This window comes from Podarcis liolepis, assembly GCF_965112155.1.
Source record: "Podarcis liolepis genome assembly, chromosome: 3".
Classification (NCBI taxonomy): Eukaryota; Metazoa; Chordata; class Lepidosauria; order Squamata; family Lacertidae; genus Podarcis; species Podarcis liolepis.
In genome coordinates this window covers 81,141,968-81,167,320 of record NC_139557.1, presented here as the reverse complement: position 1 = coordinate 81,167,320, position 25,353 = coordinate 81,141,968, and the positions used below count along the sequence as shown (strand labels likewise).

General features: G+C 45.9%; 1 protein-coding gene across 3 annotated transcripts in view; it reads right to left on the bottom strand.

Moving 5' to 3' along the window:
* The window catches only part of KIF26B (kinesin family member 26B), a 296,108-nt gene extending 277,379 nt beyond the window's left edge, over positions 1-18,729 (bottom strand). For all 3 annotated transcript variants that reach the window (XR_014524480.1, XM_083496725.1, XM_083496726.1), the window contains exons 1-2: positions 18,334-18,729; positions 16,993-17,394 (exon numbers count right to left, since the gene is read on the bottom strand). Coding sequence is in view for 2 of the 3 variants with exons in the window: in XM_083496725.1 (XP_083352851.1) it covers positions 16,993-17,394; positions 18,334-18,396 (465 nt within the window). In the remaining variant the exon portion in view is untranslated. The remainder of the gene's footprint in view (positions 1-16,992; positions 17,395-18,333) is intronic.
* Positions 18,730-25,353: the final 6,624 nt, after the last annotated feature.

The window sequence follows — 25,353 nt, the reverse complement described above, 5'->3', positions numbered from 1 at the left end:
ATACCCTCTAAGCACCGTCTTTGACCTTCAGAAGCAGCTTGTCAGACAACTGAATAGAAAAATCTGCATTTCAACATGGGAAAGGGGGCAAAAGGTGGGGTAGAACTATCAAAATAAGTAGATAAAACTTAGTTATAATGACCAAAAATGCTGATGCATTCACAGACATTATGAAATACAATACACCCTAAGTTTTCCCCAGTACATTCTATGTTAGGGCTGGATTAGACACCTACATGCAGGCTACAGGAAACCCTTTACTCATGGCAGTGGTACAAACAGGGTAAGTCAAATTTTAAGATCCACTTAAATCCTGGCCACTTACAAATTGCCAAAAAAGAAGAAAAAAGATGGAGAAGAAATGCATCACCCCCAAAAAGTGCAAAAGTGGGGTAAGATTTGCATCTGCCACGTACAGATGCAAATTCAGAAATAATTACTATGATCTACCAGGATGTAAGCCCCATTTAGTATGGTGGGTGTTTCTTCCTCCTAAATCCACAGTGTCGCACTGTAAAAGACCCTTTCCATAAAGCTTATTTTTGAACGTTACTCTGTACAAAAATGTATTGTGCATACCTTCCATGGAATAGGCCACTGTTAAAATGCTAGAAATTTAGATGTAATTGACTACAGAAATTTTCACATAAAAATTAAATATGTTGGAGGATGGGAATGAATTTTGTCATTACTCATAAATCATGTTGCTGCTTTCTATTAGGAAAATTATAGCCATATTTTAATAAGCGTATTATGGTTAAGAACCTTAAATATATTACAATCACAAATATGCATTAGCTGGCTTAATGTGTTTACTCACCGACAGAAACTGCTTGCATATAGGCACACAGTCTTTAAAAAGAAAGACAATACTGCTACCTTGCAAGATGCTTCAGGGACTGTCTTTCCCTCAGTCCAGCCACTCCCTCCAATTCATCACTCAGTTTTGTTTAAGTATTCAGAACACAAGAGGACTTGGGCAATTATAAGGGCAGGAAATGGAACATGAGTCAATAAGGTGAGGCATAACAGGTTACTGCCATTTTAGGTTGCATTTGAAGGTGGTGGTCTGCATTACCCCAGGCAAAGAGCACATGGCTCCCCCACTGCCAGGATCCCAGGACCCCTCCCACCAAGACATAAGAGCATGAGAAGATCCTCCTGGATCTAGTCCAGCATCTTATTCTCACAAGATGGCTAGCTAGATGCCTGTGGGAGGCCTGTAAGCTGGGCATGAACACAACAGCATTCTGCCTGCCGGCAGTTTCCAGGAACAGGCAAGCTGCCTCTGTCACTGGAGGTGGAACACAGCCATCATGGCTGGTCACCGCAGATCGCCTTCATCCAGTCCTCTTTTAAAGCCATTCAAGTTGGTGGCCATCACTGTTTCCTGTGGGAACGAGTTCCATTGTTTAGCTCCATGAAGATGTGCTTTCTTTTGTCTGTCCTGAATCTTCCAGCATTCAACTTCATTGTATGTTCATGAGTTCTAATGTTATGAGAGAGGGGTAAGTTTACAAACTTCTAAACATGCCACGTCTTACTCACCATTTTTCTAAACTAAAAAGTCCTAAAAGCTGAAATTTTGCTGACAGTTGTTCCCTACCCACATTTAATCCAGCTCCCATCTTGGCGCAACCCAAACAATTGACGAATCCTCATCTGGAAGCATTGGAACTCAGCTCCACAAGGTTGCCATGTCTGAAGGCAGGACTCAGCTTTTTAGTGTTTATTGAAAAGCCACTGCCATTCCATCCAGCACAGACATCTTCCGATCACCCTATCCTGTGAAGTATTCCTGAACTTTTTACTGAAACAAGGCAGCAAAAACAAGTTCGACCCCAGCCATAGGTCCTCTTTTATGGCCCAGGAACAGAGCAGAGGAAAGAAGCCTTTCCTTTAGCAAACACTACCCAGTCCTGAAGGGACATGGGTGGCGCTGTGGGTTAAACCACAGAGCCTAGGGCTTTCTGATCAGAAGGTCAGTGGTTCGAATCCCCCCAATGGGGTGAGCTCCCATTGCTCGGTCCCTGCTCCTGCCAACCTAGCAGTTCGAAAGCACGACAAAGTGCAAGTAGATAAATAGGTACCACTCTGGCAGGAAGGTAAACAGCATTTCCGTGCACTGCTCTGGTTTGCCAGAAGCGGCTTAGTCATGCTGGCCACATGACCCGGAAGCTGTACGTCGACTCCCTTGGCCAATAAAGCGAGATGAGTGCCACAACCCCAGAGTCGGTCACGACTAGACCTAATGGTCAGGGGTCGCTTAACCTTACCCAGTCCTGAACCATCCCTTCCCACAGAACTTTTTGGTGGGGTAATAGGCCTAGTTTGCTCTAACCAGTCCAACCCCTAGGCGTAGCCATCACCCAGCCAAAGGGTTGGGGGGTGAGATGGTTCAGTGAGGGAGGGATGGGCCCAGGGCTGGGTGACCCGTGGCAATATCAGACTTCTATGACCCATCTCCTACCACACAGGCACTAATAATAATAATAATGGTAATAATTTGTATACCACGCAATATCTGTAAGATCTCAGGGCATTTCACAGCCTAAAAATATGTTTCCGACAGCCAATCCCAGTTAGCCTTCCTCTTTTCTTCTTCTTTGGCAATCACTCGTAGCCAAGTAATATTGTCTTCCATAAACACGGTATTAACAGTGAGTCTGTAAGTGACTGTGGAGGCCAGTTCTGGATCCACATGTCCTTCCACAGTGGAGACATAGGTTTCCGAGTGGGAAGTGATCATGGTGAGGGTTTGTCAAACGTGCCTTACTCTTAGCACGTTTCTCTTTTTCACCCTGAGTTCGTGCTTCTACAAAGTCCATGACACCTTTGGTAAAGACTGTTCTCCAGTTGCAGCACTCACAGACCACTGTTTCCCAGTTATCAGTACTTATGCTACATTTTTTTAAGATTTGCCTTGAGAGAGTCTTTAAATCTCTTTTGTTGTACACCAGTATTTCGCTTTCCATTCTTGAGTTGGGAATAAGAGTAGTTGCTTTGGAAGATGATAATAAGGCATCCAAACAACATGACCAGTCCAACTAAGTTGATGTTGAAGAATCATTGCTTTAACACTGGTGATCTTTGCTTCTTCCAGTACACTGACATTAGTTCGCCTCTCATCCCAAGTGATGTGTAACATTTTTTGGAGATACCATTGATGGAATCTTTCGAGGAATAGGAGATAGTGTTTATAAGTGGTCCATGTTTCACAAGCATACAGTAAAATTGATAGTACAATAGCTTTGTAAATAAGCATTTTGGCTTCCCTGTAAACGTCCCAGTCCTCAGACACTCTGTGCTTCAATCAGGAGAAAGCTGCTTTCCCAGTTAGTAACCTAACATCTATAAACTGAACTAGCGGCAGTTTCCAAGTAGTCTTCAGAAACAGCCTTTGACTGATGGAAGGGGTTCTTTTTTGAAAGAACAGCATGAAAAAGCTTGAAAAAGGGAAGCGGGGGCAGAGAAGTAAACTAAAATTACCCCTAGTTTTATTGGTACATTTTGCCTTAAACAGTGCCAAAGTTTGGATAACCCCACCACCTCCCCTCTTAAGACTCTAATGTTCACTCTGCAATGTTGAAAGAGAGTGCTAATTCTTCCAGTGGGACAAGTGTGAGTGATACCACCAATATTAACCTGATTTAGAGAACTTGTTAACTGTTAATAACATTCATTAGAGAATGAGAAACGCATGAGTCATGACTTCCAATTTGCTGCAGAATGGGCTTTTATTGTTTCTTCTTGCCAGCCACTGTTAAGCAAGCAGAGAGATGAGCAGACAAATGAAGAGCAATAGCTTTTGTTCTGGCAATATAGCATCTAAGAGGTGGGATGGCTCCACAGCACCAGTATATATTCAGGCCCCCCAGGGTGAGGCATGCTCTGTGATGGATGGTAGAGAAATGGGATTTGGAGTCAACCTCTGAAATCTGGTTGGAAAAAATGGTTTGGGTTAGCTAAAGCTGGCTGATGATATTAGCTGCTGTCACTTTAAGGTAACAAAGCACTGAAAAGGGGAAACTGAGTACAGTGGTACCTCAGGTTAAGAACTTAATTCCTTCTGAAGGTCCGTTCTTAACCTGAAACTGTTCTTAACCTGAGGTACCACTTTAGCTAATGGGGCCTCCCACTGCGCCACCACCGCGCGATATCTGCTCTGATCCTGAAGCAAAGTTCTTAACCCGAGGTACTATTTCTGGGTTAGTGGAGTCTGTAACCTGAAGCGTCTGTAACCTGAGGTACCACTGTATCTTTAATATTGTCAAACATAGTACAAGTAAATAGTATGGGACTGATTCAGGTGTTAAAAAACAGACATTTCTCCTCGGACTACTACTTCAGAATGGGGGGAATCTCATAATTAAATGCTCTAACATAAATAAGCAAACATATCCGTCCAACCAATCCTACTCTGACATGTTTATTTCTCTGTATACAAGGGGAGTGGATTGACATGGAAAAGCATTCAAACATGAACTCCTTGCTTACATTTAAAGGTGGTGTGGTCCCAAGTACAGTATGCTATTTCTAAATATATAGATTGGTGTTGATGAGTCTATCAGAGCCAACGTTAGATGACCAGCATATTGCAAACCTTCACCCAAAGAAATGTGCTTTCTAATAAGGAAGAAGGGGGAAGATACATGTGGTGGAGTTCTGTACAAAGAATAAACAATCCATTTCTGTTTATCCTGTGGCATCTGATCACAGAATATGTCAGTGCATAGCTCTGTAATACAGAGGTGGGGAAGATTCCTAGTTCTAAAAGCTAACAGATTTCATACCAGCACATTATATATGACAGGTCATACACTTCTGACATTTGTGACAGTCACACATAACAAATTGCTGAAACCAGGCCTGAATAAAAATGCAGGATGTACAGTAGTCTAGGGCTCTGCACAGAAAACCACAACAAGCTGTTCAGTTTTGTGTTTGGAACTATCCCAATTAGCTGATGTTCCAAAAGTAATCCAGGGTATTAGACTGCTGATGCGGCTGAGTCTGTGTGAACGGTTTTCTTTCCTCTGTACACAAAGCTACTCTGGCTCTAACAATCCGCTGATTTGGGCAGCCTGCCCAGTACAATGTGCTGACCCATATTTAGGATGGGTGATCTTTTATTTTTTTTAATAGAGGAGAAATCGTTGTGGAATAGTTCTTCAACACACATATAAAACTCTCTCCTTAACCCACAAGGCAAACACCACAAATTCTCTTTCTTGTGAAGCAAAATGTGGTGATTTAAGAAATATATTTATTTAAAACCAGTTTTATCCCACTTTTTCTCCCTAAGGAGACCTGAAAGTTGTACCCTAAAACAGTAACACAATATGAAGAAGCAATATTAGGTTCTTTGAGATCTGGACTAAGCACCCAGAATTCTCAAACATCCCCAAAGAGAACCTCATAACTGATCATGGGCTAGGCATTTTGAAAAACATGCACACAACACCTGCAGCCAACCAGATCCACAACATCATGTTTGTGGAGGGAAAGAATGTGATTAAAGAACTGTAATGAAGGAGTCTCCTTTCCCAAGTAGGATACATTAACCCTACAGCCCACTCCAGAGTCTTGCCCTGCACAAATCTCCTCCCTGAGGTAAATGGGTGTAATATACTTCCACCAATACATTTTCAAGAATGGCTCTTTAGAAGAAGTTAAAAATGCACATTAGCTCTTAGCATAGTGAGAATATTGAATACAGATTAGTATCAGCCTCATCTCCCAATGACGTCTTCCTCCAGCCGCCCCCAAACACAACGGCTGCTATTGCTTGACACACTAAGTTGTGGCATACTGGGACTGTGTGGACATGTGGGCTCCAGGAAAGGAGCTTACAGGTGCATTACTCTTTCCCAGGGATTTTCACTCCGGTATGAGGAAAAACCTTAGCTACAGGCTGATTATTTAGCAAAGAGAAAGTTTAACCACAAGCTCAGGTTCAGATGGCATGCCCAACCAAACCTTGGATTAGCACAAGACCAGGAAGCAGCAAACTGATTTTGCGCTCTGGGGGGTGGGGAGGCATGTTTGCACAATCCCAGTAAGCCATAATTTGGCTTCCTGGGTTGTGCAAACCAGCCTGATGTACAAAAGCTGGTGAATAACATCCATAATGGACACCTATAAAGAGTCATCAGAAAAATATTGCAATAGAGGCCTTTGAAACTGTTCATTGCACAGTCTCCTACTGGCTATTAAAAATAACTGACGTATTCTTCACTTTTGGAACTTCTTGACAGTGGATAAATACTTTATTATAATTGTTGGGCGTTCCTGAAAGCAAAGGAAATGGAAAATCAGCAAATTCTGCCTAAAATGGAGAGGCTGCATCAGAGCAAATGTTTGGATTTAGCTTCAGGAAGCAGAGCTGTGGAACTCCTTGCCACCATGAAAATGCTGTGAGACTCTTAATCTCAGGGTCCTGGGTTCAAGCCCCACGTTGGGCAAAAGATTCCTGCCTTGCAGGGGGTTGGACTAAATGACACTTGTGCTCCCTTCCAACTCTACAATTCTATGATACTATGTTTACGTTCTTTCTAACTTCTATCAGAGTAAAAAGATACTTTAAAAACTGAACAATCAAACCAAATGAACTACAAAGCTGAGCCATCTCAGTTTCAAAAGGTTCATTACCCTGCCATCCGGAAAGCAAGCATCCTATTTACACAAATCTGGTGCCCAAATGATACAATTTCTAATACTTCAGAATTCAATATATACTAGCAAAGTTATTGGAATATGTATCAAAAGCAGAAAGCAAATATTCTACCAGCAAAAAGGTACATTTAGGAGAAATGGTCCTATTACATTTGTAAGATGCAGTGGTACCTTGGTTTAAGAACAGCTTAGTTTATGAACAACTTGGATTAAGAACGCGACAAACCTGGAAGTAGGTGTTTTGGTTTGTGAACTTTGACTTGGAAGCAGAACATGTTTCGCTTCCTGTTGAGTGTGTTCCATTTGTAAATTGAGTCCCCCGCTGCTGTGGGAAAGCACACCTTAGTTTAAGAATGCTTTGGTTTAAGAACGGACTTCCGGAATGGATTACGTTTGTAAACCAAGGTACCACTGTATTTGGTATACTTCAGCAACTGATACGAACCTAGGTAACAAATCTAGGGTATGACCCAGCCAAAGTTATAATGAGTGCTTTTTTACCCCAATCATTTTTATAATAGAGGGACAAGCACATAAATGAGTATAATTTAACAGAACGCACAAGTCCTGCTATCTGAACACTCGTTACACAAAAATTCACTTATCCAAACATGATGAATTAGGATCCGATCCTTGTTATAAACAGTGCAGGTTGAGATATCCAAACAACCAGACCTGCATGTGGTATTGTAAACAAATAAGTAGCCTTAAACAAGATTTTGCTGGTCCATGACAGCCGTTTCTTCAGAAACCATAGTGGGAAGCATGGGGAGGTGGCTAAATAAGAACATTTTTTCCTTCCTTGTTTGACTTTTGCAAGGTTTCAGAGGGTTTTCCTGGGTTTTTCCATTCTGGGATCAAAATTTTGTTGCTAGGAACGCATTAGAAATTTCCCCATAGGAATCAATGGAAATGATCCACTCATTGTGTGAATGCTCACCTAACAATTTCCCGAGAACGCATTGTATTCGGATAGCAAGACCTGTGTGTATTATTTCTCACAGCAAATGTGAAAAATCACAGGTTACGTATCTCCCTGGAAAAAAAGGAAAAATCAAGATTCATTATTTGAATCACTCTGTTTTTAAAATAAGGCCTAAACCTCTGATTTTCATAATAATAAAAATGAGAAGCATCAAGTCTAAGAAGTATTCTTTATTTCTCTGGTTTGCTTCCACAATTGGAGTAATTCTAGGTGCTGTAATGTAAGGGCACAGGCAAATGGTAGGTGCTCTCCCTGCCAGGAGACCCGCAATTGCAAAATGTGCTTTCGACAGGTTATGCTCAGTGTTTGGTATTGTGACCTATGATGAAATACAAAAGACTGGCTGTTGCTGCCTAAACTTTAATGGACTTAATCCTCCCAAATGCTGACAAATTACTGCTCCAGGCCATTTAAAATCACATTTCTAATGCAATAATCCTATTTGCATTACGCTGACTTGGGATGAAATGATTAGGTGACTGAGATTTTTGCACTACAAAATTAAGTCCCCCATACAGTCCGGCTGTGCTTATTCATATATTAAAGGTCTGAACAGAAATGAAATTCCATTATTCTGCTACTTGCTAAGCTTTCAGGAAGGGTTCATTACTGTCCTGTCTCTGCTAGAAATGTCTCCCTAAAGTAGGCACGAGCTAACAGGAACCCATTTCCCATTATATCAGCTGCAGGGATTCTTTCATTATTAATATTATTAGTCTTCGGCCACCAAACATCTCTGAAGTGGAAAGGCTAAATCAAGAGCATGTGGGCAGAAATGATAGAAAGGTACAGAAAGTGGATCAAGCACAGGTTCTAACAGAAAGGGGAATATAATAAAGCCATGCCCATATGTCCTCCAGTATCCACCCATGGGACTCTGTGGGGAGAGCTCATAGCTCGGTGGTAGCAGGTTATATGTGTTCTGTGCCCCAGGACATGAAAAGATTCATCAGATAAATGGAGAAATTATGAATTATGCCATAGCTTTTCATTGAGGACACATTTATTCGCTTAACAAATGACAATATGTCTGTCATTTTAAAAGATGTTTTCATATACTGTATGTTTAATAGTGGAGGGGGGTGTATGTTCCCTTCTTCTAAAGCAAGCACCGAAATGGTTAAATTAAGGTTTGTGCTTCTGTAATTAAAAGCTAAGCTTTGTCAACATAACCAAAACCAAAGTCCCTCAGCTTTCCTCCTGCTGACATATTGTGAGTGATTTTTTCTTGTTAAAGTTAAAGTTCCACACTTCCGTGATAGCTATGGGGTAGTCAAAGGTACCCTTGTTCTAGGTTAAGCATTCATTTTGCTGCAGCAAATCCAATGTATGGCTGCAAATGGTTTCATACATAAAGATCTGTCAGGTCACGCAATGACAGCAGCAAACTATTATGGGATGTATCTGACTAAATCATACTCCGAATAGAACCCGGACTAATTTTAAATCCATTTTTTTCAGTGAGTCTACTCTGAATATGACTTGAGTCAGCTACAACCCAATAGGGGTTTTTTATATATACATTCAAACATTTTGAAGTACATGATTCGATTTTTAAAAGGTTCTCATTCAATCAGTATTAATAACCTACTATTTCTGTGAAAACATATAATGGATTGTTATATTAAGAGTTGCCATGCCTTAACTAGCCAAGGTTTATGCATTTTAAGGAAGGAATAAGTGCACAAATGTAAAATATACATTGCTGACTGATTATAAAGCTCTTTTGCTGACAACGGTTATGAGAGCTAATGAAATTTCCAGGATGTTATCAGCAGGAGTTCCTCCCCCCCCCCCAAAAAAAAACCCTTGCAAGTCAGCTGGATTCATAAATGATAAATGGGCAAGAATTAGAACACACGTTTGATTATTTTTCCTATAGGCTACACTTACAGTTGTGTACTACCAGCAACTTCTGCCATAGAGGTTTACAGTAAAAATATCAATTGAGGGAGCGGGGCTGAACAGGGAAGACTGTGTGCTGTGTATTTTAAATGTGTGCCTGAATCAAGAGGAGTTGTGTGTGCACACATGCATAAGACTGTGTTTGTGTACTAGGTATGTGTGATTGTGTTAATGGGGTGTGTGAGAACAGGGTGTAGGTTGGAGCTACCCACTTTGGTATCTGGCCCCGCTTGCTGCTGGTACGCGCACTTTTCCCTGAGAGAATATGGTCCCTTGAGGAGAAAAAGGTTCCTCATCCTTGGTTTACACAAATCAAGCTGATCTTATCAATTTGGAATTCAGTAGTAAGGCATAATGGGACGCGGGTGGCGCTGTGGTCTAAACCAGTGTTTCCCAAACGTTTTTGGGCAACGGCACACCTGTTTACTGAAAAAAAATCTCGCGGCACACCACCATTAAAGCCCCGCCCCGTGACGTCAGCGCGCAGCGTCACGCCGGGAGGGACGCACAAAAGTGAAAGTTTTTTTCCCTCGGCAGCTCCTCTCAGCTGCGCTCAATCCGCCTCGGAGCGCAGGAGCGATGCCTCTCTCTGGCTCTCCCTCCGCGCAGGCTGAGGGAGGGAGGGAGGGGCGCGTGTGACCCGTCTCTGCTGGGAGACCAAACCCAGCGAGGCAGAGTCGCGCGGAGGCGCCCAGGCAGCGCTGCCGGCTGCGAGGAGGAGCGCCAGGCAGCAGCAGGAGGCGCAGCCTCTCCTCGCCGCCGCCGCCCCGCCTCTCGCCGCCCGACTCGCCCGCCTCCCTCCAGGCATCTCGCGGCACACCAGCCGATGTCTCACGGCACACTCGTGTGCCGCGGAACACCGGTTGGGAAACACTGGTCTAAACCACAGAGCCTAGGGCTTGCCAATCAGAAGGTCGGTGGTTCGAATCCCCGTGACAGTGTGAGCTCCCGTTGTTCGGTCCAAGCAGTTCAAAAGCACGTCAAGTGCAAGTAGATAAATAGGTACCGCTCAGGCGGGAAGGTAAACAGCATTTCCGTGCACTGCTCTGGTTCGCCAGAAGCGGCTTAGTCATGCTGGCCACATGACCCGGAAGCTGTCTGCAGACAAACGCCAGCTCCCTCGGCCTATGGAGACAGATGAGCGTCGCAACCCCAGAGTCGTTCAAGACTGGACCTAATGGTCAGGGGTACCTTTACCTTTTAGTAAGACATGAGTTTCAGTTACTGCATTTAAAAATAAGGTCTACGGCTATATTCTGTATACCTATTGTGCACACACACACCCAAAATCAACCCTCCTCTCTGAATTTCTGCTACTGAAGCACCAGCCCAGCCATTTTCTTGGTCTGGAAAAAGGAGTGTTTATATGGGATCCTGTGGGCATCCCTAACAGAGAGGCATCTCCATTTTGCAGGAAATATGGAGTTGGGTGGGCACTGACAGCAACATTAGTCAAGGCCTAAGTTAGACATAAGCAAACTCAGCCCTACAGATGTTTCAGGACTACAACTCCCATCATCCCTGACCACTGGTCCTGTTAGCTAGGGATGATGGGAGTTGTAGTCCCAGAACATCTGGAGGGGGCGAGTTTGCTTATGCCTGGCCTAAGTTCAGCGCAAAAGGAGAGCAGCAAAGAAAAAAGACGCAGTTCCTCATGAACCAAAGCTGGAGACCCATTGCTATAGGCTCTGGAATCATCATCCTGTCCTCACAGTGGCCAACCAGATACCTGTGGAGAAATTAGCAAACAGGACCTGAGTGCACAAACACTCTCCTCCTCTGTGGTTTCCAGCAAGCAATACTGCCTTCTCTAATGGAGACAGAGGATATATATCATGGCTAGTAGCCATTGTCCTCTCTCCTCCATGAATTTGTCCAGTCCTTTTTTAACGTCATCCCAGTCGTTAGCTATCACTGCTTCCTGTGGGAGCAAGTTCTATAGTTTAACTGCTGCATGAAGAAGTACATCTGTTTATCTGTCCCGAATCTTCCACCATTCAGCTTCACTCTGGCACTCCACTGGCAACATTCAGTGGGATATGTCACCATTTCTGGGACAGAATTTTTAAAAAGTTACCAATGATTGTAAACCACCACAAACTTACTACTGCTATCAAAAACACGTGATTTGTGGAACCATTTATTTATTATTCAGCCTTTTAATTTAATTTTTGCGCACTTGGAATAACTGCTTTAGCAGTGAGCAATTCATATAATCACATATGCTATGCAAACGGAGGATTCAACTCAGTCAGTCCTTTAGGACCATCCATATTTTAATTCAAAGAGCACCATAAATAAATAGTGATAAATGCAATTCAGCAAACCGGTGCTAGAGACCCTTCAACAGCAATCAGTGTTTTCACTTGATACCTCTTGATCCAAACCACAGAAGAAGAAAACCAACCCCTGTTTGAAGTAGAAGAGTAAATATTACCATTTGATAACACTTGGGCCTGACAGTGCAAATTGAATGGCATTGTGTCACATTCATGCAACCCACTGGCTCTCCAACATCCACAGGGTTACCATGGAAGAGAGAGACGCTTACAATTCTTTTAACACTTCGTCAGCTCAAAAGCCTCTGACAGAGCTTTCGGGACTGTTAACTTTTTACGCAATATATGTGGTAATATTGCCACACTGCTTTCAAAGAGTAGCTCAACCGCTGTAGGATTTTGCCAGATTTCACCTCAAAACATCTTGATATCCAATCCAAATAAAGAACTCAGCGTTAAAAAGGTGACATAAATCATGCAAAGTCATTCTGACGATATGGCCAAGCTGCAGAAACCGTTTTCCACTGTGTTTAATTTCTAAGAAGAGAGATGCCAGGACTCATTCCCCACTTAAAATCATGACCTCGGATCTGGAATGTATGCCTCACAGCCACTGAAGAGGAGGCCTGGCAGTGGCTATTCAGTGGAGAGAGGAAGGTCGTCTTTTATATAATGAATGGCATTTTCTGCCTTAGGCCACATTCGTACCACACATTTAAAGCACTATTAGTGCTCGTAACCTTTCCCCAAAGAATCCTGGAACTGTAGCTTGTTAAGGTTTGGCTTTAAATTTAATCTACACCCAGGCTCATGGTTAAGCTTTCTCCATAAATTGTGACCAAATTTTGTTCTGGGTTACAGCTCATGCAGAGTCTGGAGAGATTTTAACCAAGAGACCAGGTTTGGATGACACAGGATGCATAAGCAAAAACAGGGACAAAACTAGGCTTTATTTCACCCAGGTTAAAAACCCAGTTTGACACACACACACACACACACACACACCCATGCACGTTTGTGTACACACAGACACAGGTTGGGAGCCTCAGTGGAGCCCCTCTGGAGGCTTCACCCAGGGCAAAAAAATCCAGCTAGCCCCACTCTCCTCCCCCATAGCTACGGTACTGGCAAAAAGCAGCACACATGCTCATGCTAAGCCATGGTTTAGCTTAAGAGTGCAAGCCAAGTCAGTGAAGTATTCACTATAGCTCAGCGACCTTTAATGCCAAGGAATTTCCATGGTCATAACCATTCGGGGAGGAGAACCACAGATGTGGCAATGTGGAAGCACTGTAGGAAAGAAATTAGAACAGAAACGTAACTTGTGAACAAACCCAAGTGTGTCATGGAAGCTGTCACTCCTAGATGACATCATTATTTGTGGCACTTCTTCAGATAAAGACTACGTAGTATAGAGTTACACCCTTCAAGCAAGTTATAAATGCAGATTTGTTCACAACAGTGATGCCCTCGGCATAAGATATTGCAGGTTACACCATAAACCATGGATGTGCCTTGACCCTTTGGTTAGCTTCACACTTTTTGTACACTTCCATTCCTCTTCCACATCCCAGATCACCAATCATACTTTTTTGCAGAAATTCCTGCCACTATATTGCAGAGCTGACAATGGAAGGCAAGGCTTTCTTCTGGCACATTTTCCTTCCTACAAACATGAAATAGCATGTGAGCAACTTTGATCATCCAGTGGCACTTTAATGTGCATGCTTCTCAGTAGAACTACAGAGACCTGCCAGCGGTCTGCTGTGCGACTGCAATGGAAATAGTGGGGAGAGATGATGTCATATACCCATGGACACAGAAGCAAAATGATAGAGGAGGCGCACTAATAGGAAGGAGCTATGGAGCCAATCTTTGATTTAGATGAGGGAGGGGATGGGAGTACCAAGTAAATGTAGGGTAATTTAAAAGGCAAAAACTCAAGAAAATGCCAGACTGAGCAAATTCTGCTATGAGTAGTGAGCACAGTAGCCTTTTCAACTGCCAGATGCAGGTAGTAAAATGAAACCAGAGGACACCTCACAGATGTGTAAAATGCACAAAATGAGAGAATAAGGCATTTTAATTCAACTGCATGAAAATGGAATGTGTGCACAGAATACATTATATCCTTTCAATGCATGATTTTATCCAGCAATTTCAAAACCTCAAAAATGGTATCAAATTAAATGGCTTTTTGACACTTACCGTATTTTTTGCACCATAACACTCACTTTTTTCCTCCTAAAAAGTAAGGGGAAGTGTTATGTGCGTGTTATGGAGGGAATGCCTACGGATGGCATGCCTACGGATTTTCCTCCTCTAAAAACTATGTGCGTGTTATGGTCGGGTGCGTGTTATAGAGCGAAAAATACGGTATTTCACATTTAATTTATGAAGTGTTCCACACTCTCTATTGTTCTTACGCAATTATACCATGAAGACAAGAAGATTGGAATTCCCATCTGTGATCTAATAGGTGGCAAACTAAGGCTCAGTTCTCATGCGGATGGTAAACCTGTGTTTAGACTCTACCACTATGACGGAGGGGTGAGCTTACAGAAATGGCTATTCCTTCATACAATAGAACGTTCATACAATAAAACACTGTTTTTCTACATTTAGAAAACTAGCATGTCAGGCAGAAGGCTATGTAAGAACCCTTCTTTCATTTGGAATGGAAGAATTCTTTTTTAAACTAGATCAGCATTCAATAATGGGAGGAGCTCCCACTGCCAATCTCAATGGAAATGTCTATGTTTATTCCCCTTAGCTCAGCCATGATCCCTTAGCTCACCCATGGTGAATGTCCACACCACACACCAAAGAACCCAAAACATTTGTTTGAAATAGCAATTTTAGGTGCAACTCTTGGTGTTTCATTTGCATCTCAGAATCCACTGCAGAGTCTGGGGCCAGTGTTCCTCCCGATGCAGTGCCATCCCAAAATATTTTGCTGCCTGAGGAAAGGGCAAGGTATAGTGCCCTCCGCATTCCACAGACAAATGCCAAACTGACAGGTTCCTGAATCTTGCCTGAACACAGGCCTTGAGGGCAGCAGGCTAACTTAGAGGGTGCAGAGCACATCATGTGGCACACACAGCTCTCTGCTTGCTCCTCGCCCCTCAGCAGCTGTCATCTAAGAGTACTGTCTCACATTGCCCAATGGTAGGGCCAGTGCTGATGTGGTGGCTTTAGTGTGCAGCAGCTGTGGCTGGAAAGCAGTAGCAGCCAGTATTGGTGGGACAGAACTGTGGGAATGCCCTCTAGACTAGCCATGGCTACTAGCCACAATGGCTTAGTTCAATCTCTACTGTCAGAAGCCGTGTGCCTCCAAATACCATTCGCTGAGAATCACAGGTGGACAGAGTGCTGTTGCATTCATATACTGCCTGCAGGCTTCCCACAGGCATCTAGTTGGCCATCGTGATGCTGGACCACACAGACCATCTGATTCCACAGACGCTCCTGATATTCTCATGTTCTTCCTCCAACTTCCCTACAAGGTACCTGAATGGTGCTGGGCAAGGTGGCAGCAAAGTCAGGGATGCAGAGGCAGTGGCGTAGCGTGGGTTGTCAGCACCCGGGGCAAGGCAAGTAATTTGCGCCCCCTAACCCGTGGATTTGTGCACCCTAACCCTAACCCCCAGATGTTGCGCCCGGTGCGGCCGCCCCCCCTGCACCCCCCACGCTACACCACTGTGCAGAGGTGCACTTGTGGCACCAATCCAGTGCTTCTGCTGGTGAGTCTACAGAGCCTTGATCTGTCCAGGTAAGCTGCCATGACACTGGCACCACCACAGCAGCTACAGGCTGGGAGTCAGCAGAAACACAGCTGCCGTATACAGAGGAGATTATGAGAATCAGAGTTGACCACTGTGAGCTCAGACCAGTTCTTTATCCACTGGACATCACTGAAGTTACTATCCATGTTACTATCCATGTTCATTCAGCAGTTCAGCCCCATTGAGTTCTATGGGACTTATCCCCCAAGTCAGGCTGCAATCCGAGGCAAGCTAACCTAATTCATGGAGGATAAGCCTATCAATGACTGGTAGCCATGATGGCTATGCATTGCCTCCATGATCAGAGGCAGCAATGCTTCTGAACACCAGCTGCTGGAAACCTCATGTGGAGAGCATTGTGCTTGAGGGTTTCCCACAGGCATCTATCTGGAGAACAGAATGCTGGACTAGATGGGCCATTGGCTACTCTTATGTAACCTGGGAGTAGGCACCATTAACCAAGGTTTTCTCCAAGGAAACTGCACACACCTAGAAGATTGTCGCCTGAGGCTCTCCTCTCAACACTGAGGACAGAAAGAGCAACCTTGCATGCCTATGCTTTAGATCATTTTATTTTTCACTGCCAGGTCTCCTTGGAGATGGCCACCCATTTCCCTCCAGAGGATTGCCCATTGCATCACAAGATGTGCACCCATGAGAGATGGCCAGGGTTTACCCTTACATGCGGCTTGACGCATTTTTGTGCAATCAAAACAACAACAAAATGTGAAATATGTTTTTTTGCAGCTGCACATATGAGATTTAATAAAGTGCTGGGTATTTTCTTTAAAAGGAAATGGACAAGAGGAAAAGGAAAAAGAAGTTTGACCCGAACACTGGTTCCTTTCAAACCTTGGGAACCATATTAATGGTGTATTGCAGGACTAATTATTTGACTAGTCAGGCATTTATTGACTCAGACCGAACTCTCCTTAAGCCGCCTAGGCAGGCATGCCGTCATTACAAACCAGTACAACACAAACAGAAGATTACACCGTTGGTGCTTCCTCTCACTTTGTGCTGAGCGTGTCAAAAACGTCTTTTGTCTGGAGATGGGGAGGGGGGGCTCAGCTACAGAGCTGCGCTGGATACGGGAAGGGAGTCTCACTACCCAGCCACAGGTTAAAGGAGATCCCCTCTTTCTCCCAAATAATGGGGGCGAAGTTTGATCCCCTGATTCTTTTCAAGACCCCATCTGTTTTCCTTGCTCCCTCACTTTCCTTTCCCCGAATGTCCTGTCTCCTTGCTCTGAGATTCCTTCCTTTGTTAATTCACGCTTTCCCCACTCGTGTTCGCGCGCGCGTGTGTGTGGGAGACTCAAGCCCTGCTGGCCGTCGGGCCACCGACTCGCTCCATGGCTCACCTTGCTGCCGAAGGGCCCCGGCAGGAGCAGCTTGAGCGCTTGCCTCTTCAGCTCCACCAAGCGGGCGTTGCAGTTCTCGCACCAGACGCCGCGGTCGGAGCCCGGGGAGGAGCCCCCTCCGCTGCCGGAGCCCGGAGACCCCGTGCCGAAGCCCGGCGAGCCCCCCAGCGACCCGGGAGAGCTGTTGCCAATCCCCGGGGAAGCGGGGCCCGGCGACCCGGTGAAGGAGCCCGGCGACGACGTGCCCGATCCCGGGGAAGGGGTGCCGGACGAGCCCAGGATGGAGCCGGCTCCTTCCGGGGCTGGGCGGCTGCCGGCCCGAGATTCCTCGTAAGCTTTCCGGTACCAGCTTTCGGGCGAGAAGGGAGCCGCGGGTTTGGTCGGGGAGCAGGGGTCGTTCACCTGAGTGGAGAAGGGAAGCAGATCAGTGGGGGGCGTGGAAGGAGGGCAGCGAAGTTGCATTGATAGGAACCAAGCGGCTCGTGGAGATGTTAGATATTAACGATCACCCCAAGTCAGCTAAAACACCCCTCCGCGCATAGGAGCCCACTCCTAGGGGCCGAGGTCCCTTCGCCCTCCCCCTCCATAAAATATCTGAGCCCCCAAGTTGATGTGCATTGCCATTCAAACGATGTGCATGCCCCACATCGTGTGATCAATTATGCAGGGCAGGGCGGGGCTCACCTGCCCCCCCCAATATTTTATTCAAGTTGGCACCTTTGACCTCCAGGCACACCCGCCCCCTCTGATCTCCAAGAAGCTGGGTTTAAAAAAAAAAAGTCACACCTGAAATCGATTTTCCCTGCAGAATTGCTGGGTGTGTGCGCGCACGTTTTTCCAATCCAAGCCCCCTCCAAGGAGCGCTCGCTCTCTCCCTCCCTGGCGACCCCCCCCCCCGCGCGCGCCCCTCTCGTACGTGTGCAAAAGCCCCTCGCAAGTCAGGTTACTGTATTCTATATACAGCGGAGGAGAGGAGAGATCCACGAAGCACGTTTCGCCCCGCAGAGCCGCCTGTCTAGGCGGAACCCCAGGCTGCAAAAGTTAAAGGAGTGCAGAGTCCATGGGCTGCTGCTGCTGCTGCCCAAGCGCTCGGCGTCTGCAGCCGCGGAGGAAGCGAGAGAGGCGCCCCGTCTCTCTTTCGCGTCCCAGGGGCGGAACTGGTTAAAGCACCCCCGGCTGCCCCTTTGGCTTGGGGCACCGTGCCGCTTCTTCAGAAGGCGACCGGCTTGTTGCGGGGGGGGGGGGGGATCCGTGTCCGCTCGCAGCCCTGCCCAGCGCTGTCGATTATTATTATTATTATTGCAAGCATCCCTTCTCCCCCTTTACTTAAGGGCAACTTACCCCATATTTCCTGTTTCGGGTGCTGACCGCGATCCTCTCCTTATTCCCAGCCACGGAATTCATGGTGAGGGTGATGATCTCGGCGCCCGCGGCAGGATTTCCTGCAAATTTGTATCCAAGGGGGGATTTTCCCCCCCAAAATCCGGCAAGGTTCACGCACCAGCTGGAAGCAGCTCCGCACTTGAAGTCGGTTTTCCCCTCCCTCTGCCTTTCCAAGGAAAATACCACCAATAAAAATAAATCCCCGATCCCAGAAAGAAAAGAGAAAAAACGCTTTCCGGAGCCCCAAGAGAGGGTGAGATTGTATCTTCCCGCCCCCCCGTCAGATCATGTTTGCCCTCATTGTCTTCTCTCTCTCGTTTATTCCCACTCTGTGCGTTCGTGTGTGTGCAGAAATCCAAGGGATCGGCGTTCCCCAGTCTAAGCAGACAGCGCCAGTTTCCCTGCACAACTAAAAAGGAACAATTGCATCCAAGGTAGATTTTTAGCGAAAGGAGAGAGAGGGAGAGAGAAGCGGAGGACTGTCTGGGTGTTGCTGGAGAGGCAGCGTTTTCTCCCCGTTGCTACTTGGTGGTGGTGTGTGGCAACTTGTTTCCTTCGCCAAGGTTCGCCACGGAGTTAAAAGAAATCCTCCAAAAACCTCAGGATCCTGGCTCGGGGAGGAGCCTCCGCGAGGCTTGCAGCCAATATCTTTCTCCCCATTTTGGCCAAGCAGTTTCGTGCAAAGAGGAAAAGCTCAGCGCTCCTGGAGCTGCTGCCGCCGCTGCTGCTGCAGAAGCGACACTGCCAACAGCCACCTCTGAAAGCTGCAAAAACGCTGCCGGGGCTTAACTCCAGGCGGCCGGCTGTTGACTGACTGTGGAGGGTCCATTTTCGTTGCAGTATTTCTTGACTGACATTTGTGATTTTTTTCTCTCTCTCTCAAATCCCTCCCGCCTAGGAGAAAGGGGAGGAATGGGCTTGCCTGCACTATAGTAGCTGGTTGCTCATGGTTGGCATTCAAAGGCACTAGTCAGTTTGGGTTTTGCAAGTGTTCGGATGGGTGCTGGGGAGGAGTAGGAAGCCATGCCTGACACCCCAGCCAACCAACCTTCCTCCATACAGGACCTCATGCCTATATGCATAGACAAAAGGATCTCTGGATACCAAGTGGTTAAGAATAGCAAACATAAGATCTCAACACCAGGGTTTTGTTTTTGTATTTTAAACACTTCTGTTTCAGGAAGGAATGTGCGCACAGGTTATCCCAAGGGTAAAAGACAACCCTAATACTTCTACAAGGTTTATCCCCAAACAGCTGGCGGGACATAGATCAGCTGCTAAACTTAGGACAAGATCCATCCCTTTGAAGATGTGCAGAGGGGCTTGTTTCAAGCTCCTCATCCATGACACCCGTCGTGGGTGTAGCTAGAATTCATTTGGGGGGGCCAAGAACCTAGTTCTCTCCAATGCAATTGGTCAGTTAGTTAAGTATTTTTATTGATTTTAAGGGGAGAGCTGCACACACACACACACACACCCCAGCTACGCTCATGACACCTGTATCCCAAATCTGCATTGCCTACCAGGAGATTTTAAAATGTTAGAAATCAGTATATTTTGCAACATCATTGGTGTGTTGGTGGGGAAGAATCGGTGGCTCTGCAGCACCCAGCCTTTCTGCCTTCTCACCCCTAGGTAGCCTTTTGTAGACCTGGATTGAGACCCACACCCCAGTGAGGTGAATGGTAAACATTCTGCACAATGGGGAGAGAGAGAGATGTTGTGTGGGTTCACGTGCATGCATGCATACAATTATATTTAGATACCTGTGTGTGGTTTCCTGCAGCAACGCAGAGGCTGAGATTCTCAAGAAACTGAAGTCCTGTCCCACACCAAATCTGTATGCCATACTAATAGCCCTGGCTATAATGGGATCTTGGCTTCCAGCCCAACCCCTCTCATGTCAGTGCTATGTAATGCATGGTGCATTTATTTCCTCTACATAATCAAAGCCTTCGGGCCTGTCTGCACATTGCAGTTACCACATGGAAACGATTTAAAATCACTCCATCTGGCACCTGTTATCATATTAATACTTAGCGTTTATACCACTTTAGTGTTCAAAACACTTCATACTCATTAGCTTAGCAATTGTTGCAGCAACCCTTTAGGACAGGCCAGGATGATTATCCCCGCCTTGAGAATGGGGGGTTGAAGGTGAGAGAGAGTGGCTGGCTACCCAGTAAGTTTTCCCAGCAGAGATTAACTCTGAACTGATAAGTTCCTGATTCACAGCTCCGTCTCTTAGCCACTGGGCCATTTTGGTGGTTAGTCATTTGTGTGGAATGCTCCATCACATGGGCTGGTTTTCTCCATGCTAGTTAAAAAAGAACTTTTCTTTTTTGTGCTTTTGAACCGGCGCCGAAATGATCCTTGCTGCTACACAATGAGCCAGTTCGCACACATATGGCTCCCCACAGGGTGGCAGATACCGCATTGAGCTTTCTGCAGAGACTTCAACGTGATGCACAAAACGGTCCCCGGTGTTAATTCCAACGTATGTAATGTTTTGGTTGCCTGATCCCAAAGAGAATATCCTAGAGCTGGGCAAAGTATGCAAAAGGGACAGCTGCACGATGAAGAGGTTGGAGCAGCTTCCTTACAAAGAGAGGCTTTTACAAAGAGACAGCGTAGTGTAATGGTTAGAGTGTCAAGACGAAAACTTGGGGACCAGGGTTCAAATCCCTCCTCAGCCAGGAAGCTCCTTGAGTGACCTTGAGCCAGTTACTACCTCTCAACCTAACCCACCTCACAAGGTTGTTGTGGGGATTTAATTACAGAAGGGGGGAACTATGTACCTTGCAGGAAAAGGTGGGATATAAATGCAATAAAATAAAATAAAATAAATGCGATAAAATAAAATAAAAATAATAACACTTGATGTGCTCGCATAACACTGAATGAACTTACGACACTCGTTTCCAGAAGGTAATTTTTTTTAAAAGGTAAGATTAGAATATAGAGGACATGCCTTATCAATCGCCTCCTTGTTCAGTGGCAGCATACTGTCTTGTCTTCTGGAGACAGGTAAATGATGAGATGGTCGTAATCCCCACACCTTCCTTGTGAGCTTCCCTGAGACCTCTGGCTTGCCTGCTTGGAACAGGATGCTGGACCAAGTGTGCTCGCTGCTCTCACCCAGCAAGGCAATTCTTACAGCACATAGTATCACAACACAGGTGCAGTAGATGGTGTTTCTTCAACAGAAGTAGAAAGCAGGAGTGTCTCACGGTCGCTTCTGGCAGTCAACACACTGGAGTAGAGACTGCACCAGTCGACAATGCAGATGGCGCTGGTCGATTGTGCCATGATCCGGAAGTGATCAGTTTAAAGCCGACTCACAGCACACATCTATTCATTGCATACCACCAGGAGGAAGCTGGCTTGATGAGTTGCATATGTACATGGCTGTTGCTTGCTCACTTGGAAAACCATGGATGTTGCACAACAGCTGTGTGAAATTGTCCTCTGATCTTGTGTATATACCTGATTGTGATAAAGATGCAGTTGGCTGACGGTTCTTGGACCCTCTCTAGATCAGAGGGCCCGGTATTAAAGCATTACCTATTTAAAATAGGCAGATATTTACCATTTGCACAGGTATGCTGCACTGTTAGACGAAAAGTCATGGAGGCTACATAGAACTTCCATGGTCAGAGGCAGGGAACCAGTTGCTGTGGAGCAACAGCAGGAGAAGACCTATCTCCTTGGTTTCCCAGAGGGACCTGGTTGATCATGGCATTTAGGAAGCTGCAACAGATGGACCTTTTGTCTGATCTATCCACCATACTTCTTTTCAGGTTCCTTTGTTTAGTTTCCAAGCGTATTTCGATCTGCAAGCGCTGTATTTTCCCTCTTGCAAAGAGGACCGTTGGGATATTAAGGCATGAAAGACGAAGCACTATTAATGCTGTGTTGTCTGGCTTGTGTTCCATCATGGCCACTGTGAGCATTTGCTTCATAGGCCACGGAATATAACTTTCAATTTGCTAGAATCAGCACTTCTCATGATGAGCAGGCAGGTTTGCTTTGTTCTTCATCAGCCCTTTAATTAACACACTGTTAGATGTCCCTGCCGAACTGCGTCTGCTGCGTTGGGGATCATCAGATTGTGTGCAACGGTATGCCTACCATGGGAGATGGCAGGCATATGAGGATCAAAGCGGCCTGGGGCTGGGGGCAGCAGATTGGCCAGCTTGCTTGTAAATTCCAATTTGCAGGCTACCACCTTGTCACACACCAGGAAGCAGAGGAACGGCAACATCTTGGTGGCTGTTACCCTCGAAAGTTTGCCGACAAGGAACAGTAAGTATGCATGACACCCATTCAAACATGGTCAATGAGGCAATGTTTTACAGCTGACTGGCGGAGCAGGAAGCGCAAAAGACTTTAAATATCAGGTGGTTTCCACCATGGGGGGGGGAGGGAGGGAAATGATTCAGGGAAATGGCAGCATCTACAAAAAAGAAAAGAGGAAAGACTGTCCTTCAAATATGTGTATTAATAGCCACCTACACCTATTAGGTATCACCAGGAATCATGGAGGGAGGTTACAGGACATGGTGCGCAGGAGTTTGACTGGGGGGGGGGGGACCAGGATCATCTGCAGCTTACCAGGGGAGGCCCCAAGGCAGTGCCGTCAACTCCAGGGGTTCCATGTATTTTGCTAGTGCCTTCATTTAGGGCAAGCCAGTCCCATATCATAATACAGCAGCTGCTAAATTATTATTATCACCATTATTTTATTTATACCCTGCCCATCTGGGCGGCTTACAACATATCTAAAAAGATAATAAAAACATCAATCCTTAAAAACTTCCCTAAACAGGGCTGCCTTCAGATGTCTTCGAATCTAGATGTTTATTGACATCTGAAGGGAGTGCGTTCCACAGGGCGAGTGCCACTACCGAGAAGGCCCTCTGCCTGTTTCCTTGTGACTTTGCTTATCGCAGTGAGGGAACCAGCAAAAGACCCTCAGAGGAGGACCTCAGTGTCCGGGCTGAGCAATGGGGGTGGAGACACTCCTTCAGGTATACTGGGCCATTTAGGGGTTTAAAGGTCAGCACCAACACTTTGAATTGTGCTCAGAAACGTACCAAGAACCAGTGAAGATCCTTTAGGACTGGTGTTATATGGGCCCAGCAGCCACACCCAGTCACCAGTCTAGCTGCTGCGTTCTGGATTAGTTGCAGTTTCCAAGTCACCTTCAAAGGTAGCCCCAGGTAGAGCATATTGCAGTAGCCCAAGCAGGAGATAACTAGAGCATGTACCACTCTGGTGAGACAGTCCGCAGGCAGATAGGGTCTCAGCCTGCATACCAGATGGAGCTGCCCTGAACACAGAATTGACCTGTGCCTCCATGGACAGCTGTGAGTCCAAAATGACTCCCACACTGCGCACAAGGTCCTTCAGGGGCACAGTTACCCCATTCAGGACTGGTGAGCCACCCACCCCCTGTCCCCCAAGACAGTACTTCTCTTTTGTCAGGATTCAACCTCAATCTGTTTGTCGCCATCCATCCTCCAACTGCCTCCAGACACTCACACAGGACATTCACCGCCTTCACTGGTTCTGATTTGAAAGAGAGGTAGAGCTGGGTATCATCCGCATACTGATGAACACCCAGCCCAAACCCCCTGATGATCTCTCCTAGCGGCTTCATGTAGATATTAAAAATCACAGTGGAAAGGACAGAACCCTGAGGCACCCCACAGGTGAGAGCCCAGGGGTCTGAACACTCATCCACCAACACCACTTTCTGGACGTGGCCCAGGAGGAAGGAGCGGAACCACTGCATGCCAGTGCCCCCAGCACTTCCTCTGGGTGGTGTCTTTTCCCCACTACAGTTGTAACCTGTCACACAGCTCATTGGGTAGAATGCTGTTGTGGCAGCACCAGCCACAAAATGAAAACGGTCCACCCGATGACACGTTCTAACACATTTTGGCAGCAATGCACAGAAGGCGCCACCTGGAGCTGTTTCAGGAGGCCATTTCGTGATAAATTCAAGGTGCAGAGCAGCCCTACTAGTAGTGGAAGCGGTAGCAGTAGCTCAGACATTCTAATCTGGGGATAATTCAGCTACGGCTTTCTGCCAGTAAGAATGTGCAAGCCCAGTTATTTAATAAGCATTTATCTCATCGTTCCTATAAAAATCAGTTTCAAGGCAGTTTAATGTAAGGAGCAATGAATAATTCATAAAATGAAGGCGAGCGCTGAGAATCATTAAAGCAATGACCAAGACTCTGTCATTAAGGATCGGAATTCAACACCTTGATTCATGATTTAGGTTTGTTGAATTCAGAGGGCAGCAACTGGAAGGCAGGAAGCACCCCACGGCCGACTGTTTTCAGAGGAGCCATCTTGTTAATCCATACTCTCTAAAACAGAATGGTGTCAATAAAGGATCTGTGCAGAAATGCCCAAATTATTTGCACGGGTATACAATTCTATGGTCCCCCCACTCAGAATTAAGGGAGATAACTTACCGATTTACCCAGTTAGGTGGGCCTTATTTTCTCATGATCTCCCTGAGATACCTTCACGTGCACTCACAGTGCTGCTTCCCCAGTTTGCCCTTGAACACTGCACTGTGGCGTTTGTGAATGCAGCGAGCAGGTGGACAGGGCTAAGCAAATGGGCTTTTCCCACTCAGTCACAGAGCAGTTGCTACATTCACATGCTGCCTGGGGCCCTGGCATCACACCATAGGAAAGCGTCTGAGAAGGAGATTTGCACTGGAATGGGAAAGTGTGGCACTTGGTGCATATATGCCAATATCATGCAATAAGTGATTATTGTCTCCATCTGAAGGTGGTTAAAATGCCAAGCTCCCGTCTGTTCTCTAGGCTGGCTCAGAGCTAATCCCGGAGGAACGGCAGAAGCATATGGACACCGTTAGCACCTTTTCCAAAGTCTTTGGCTCCCCTTCCAAAGGTATTTCTGAATTAACCAGCACTAGCTGGTGACATGGCGTTG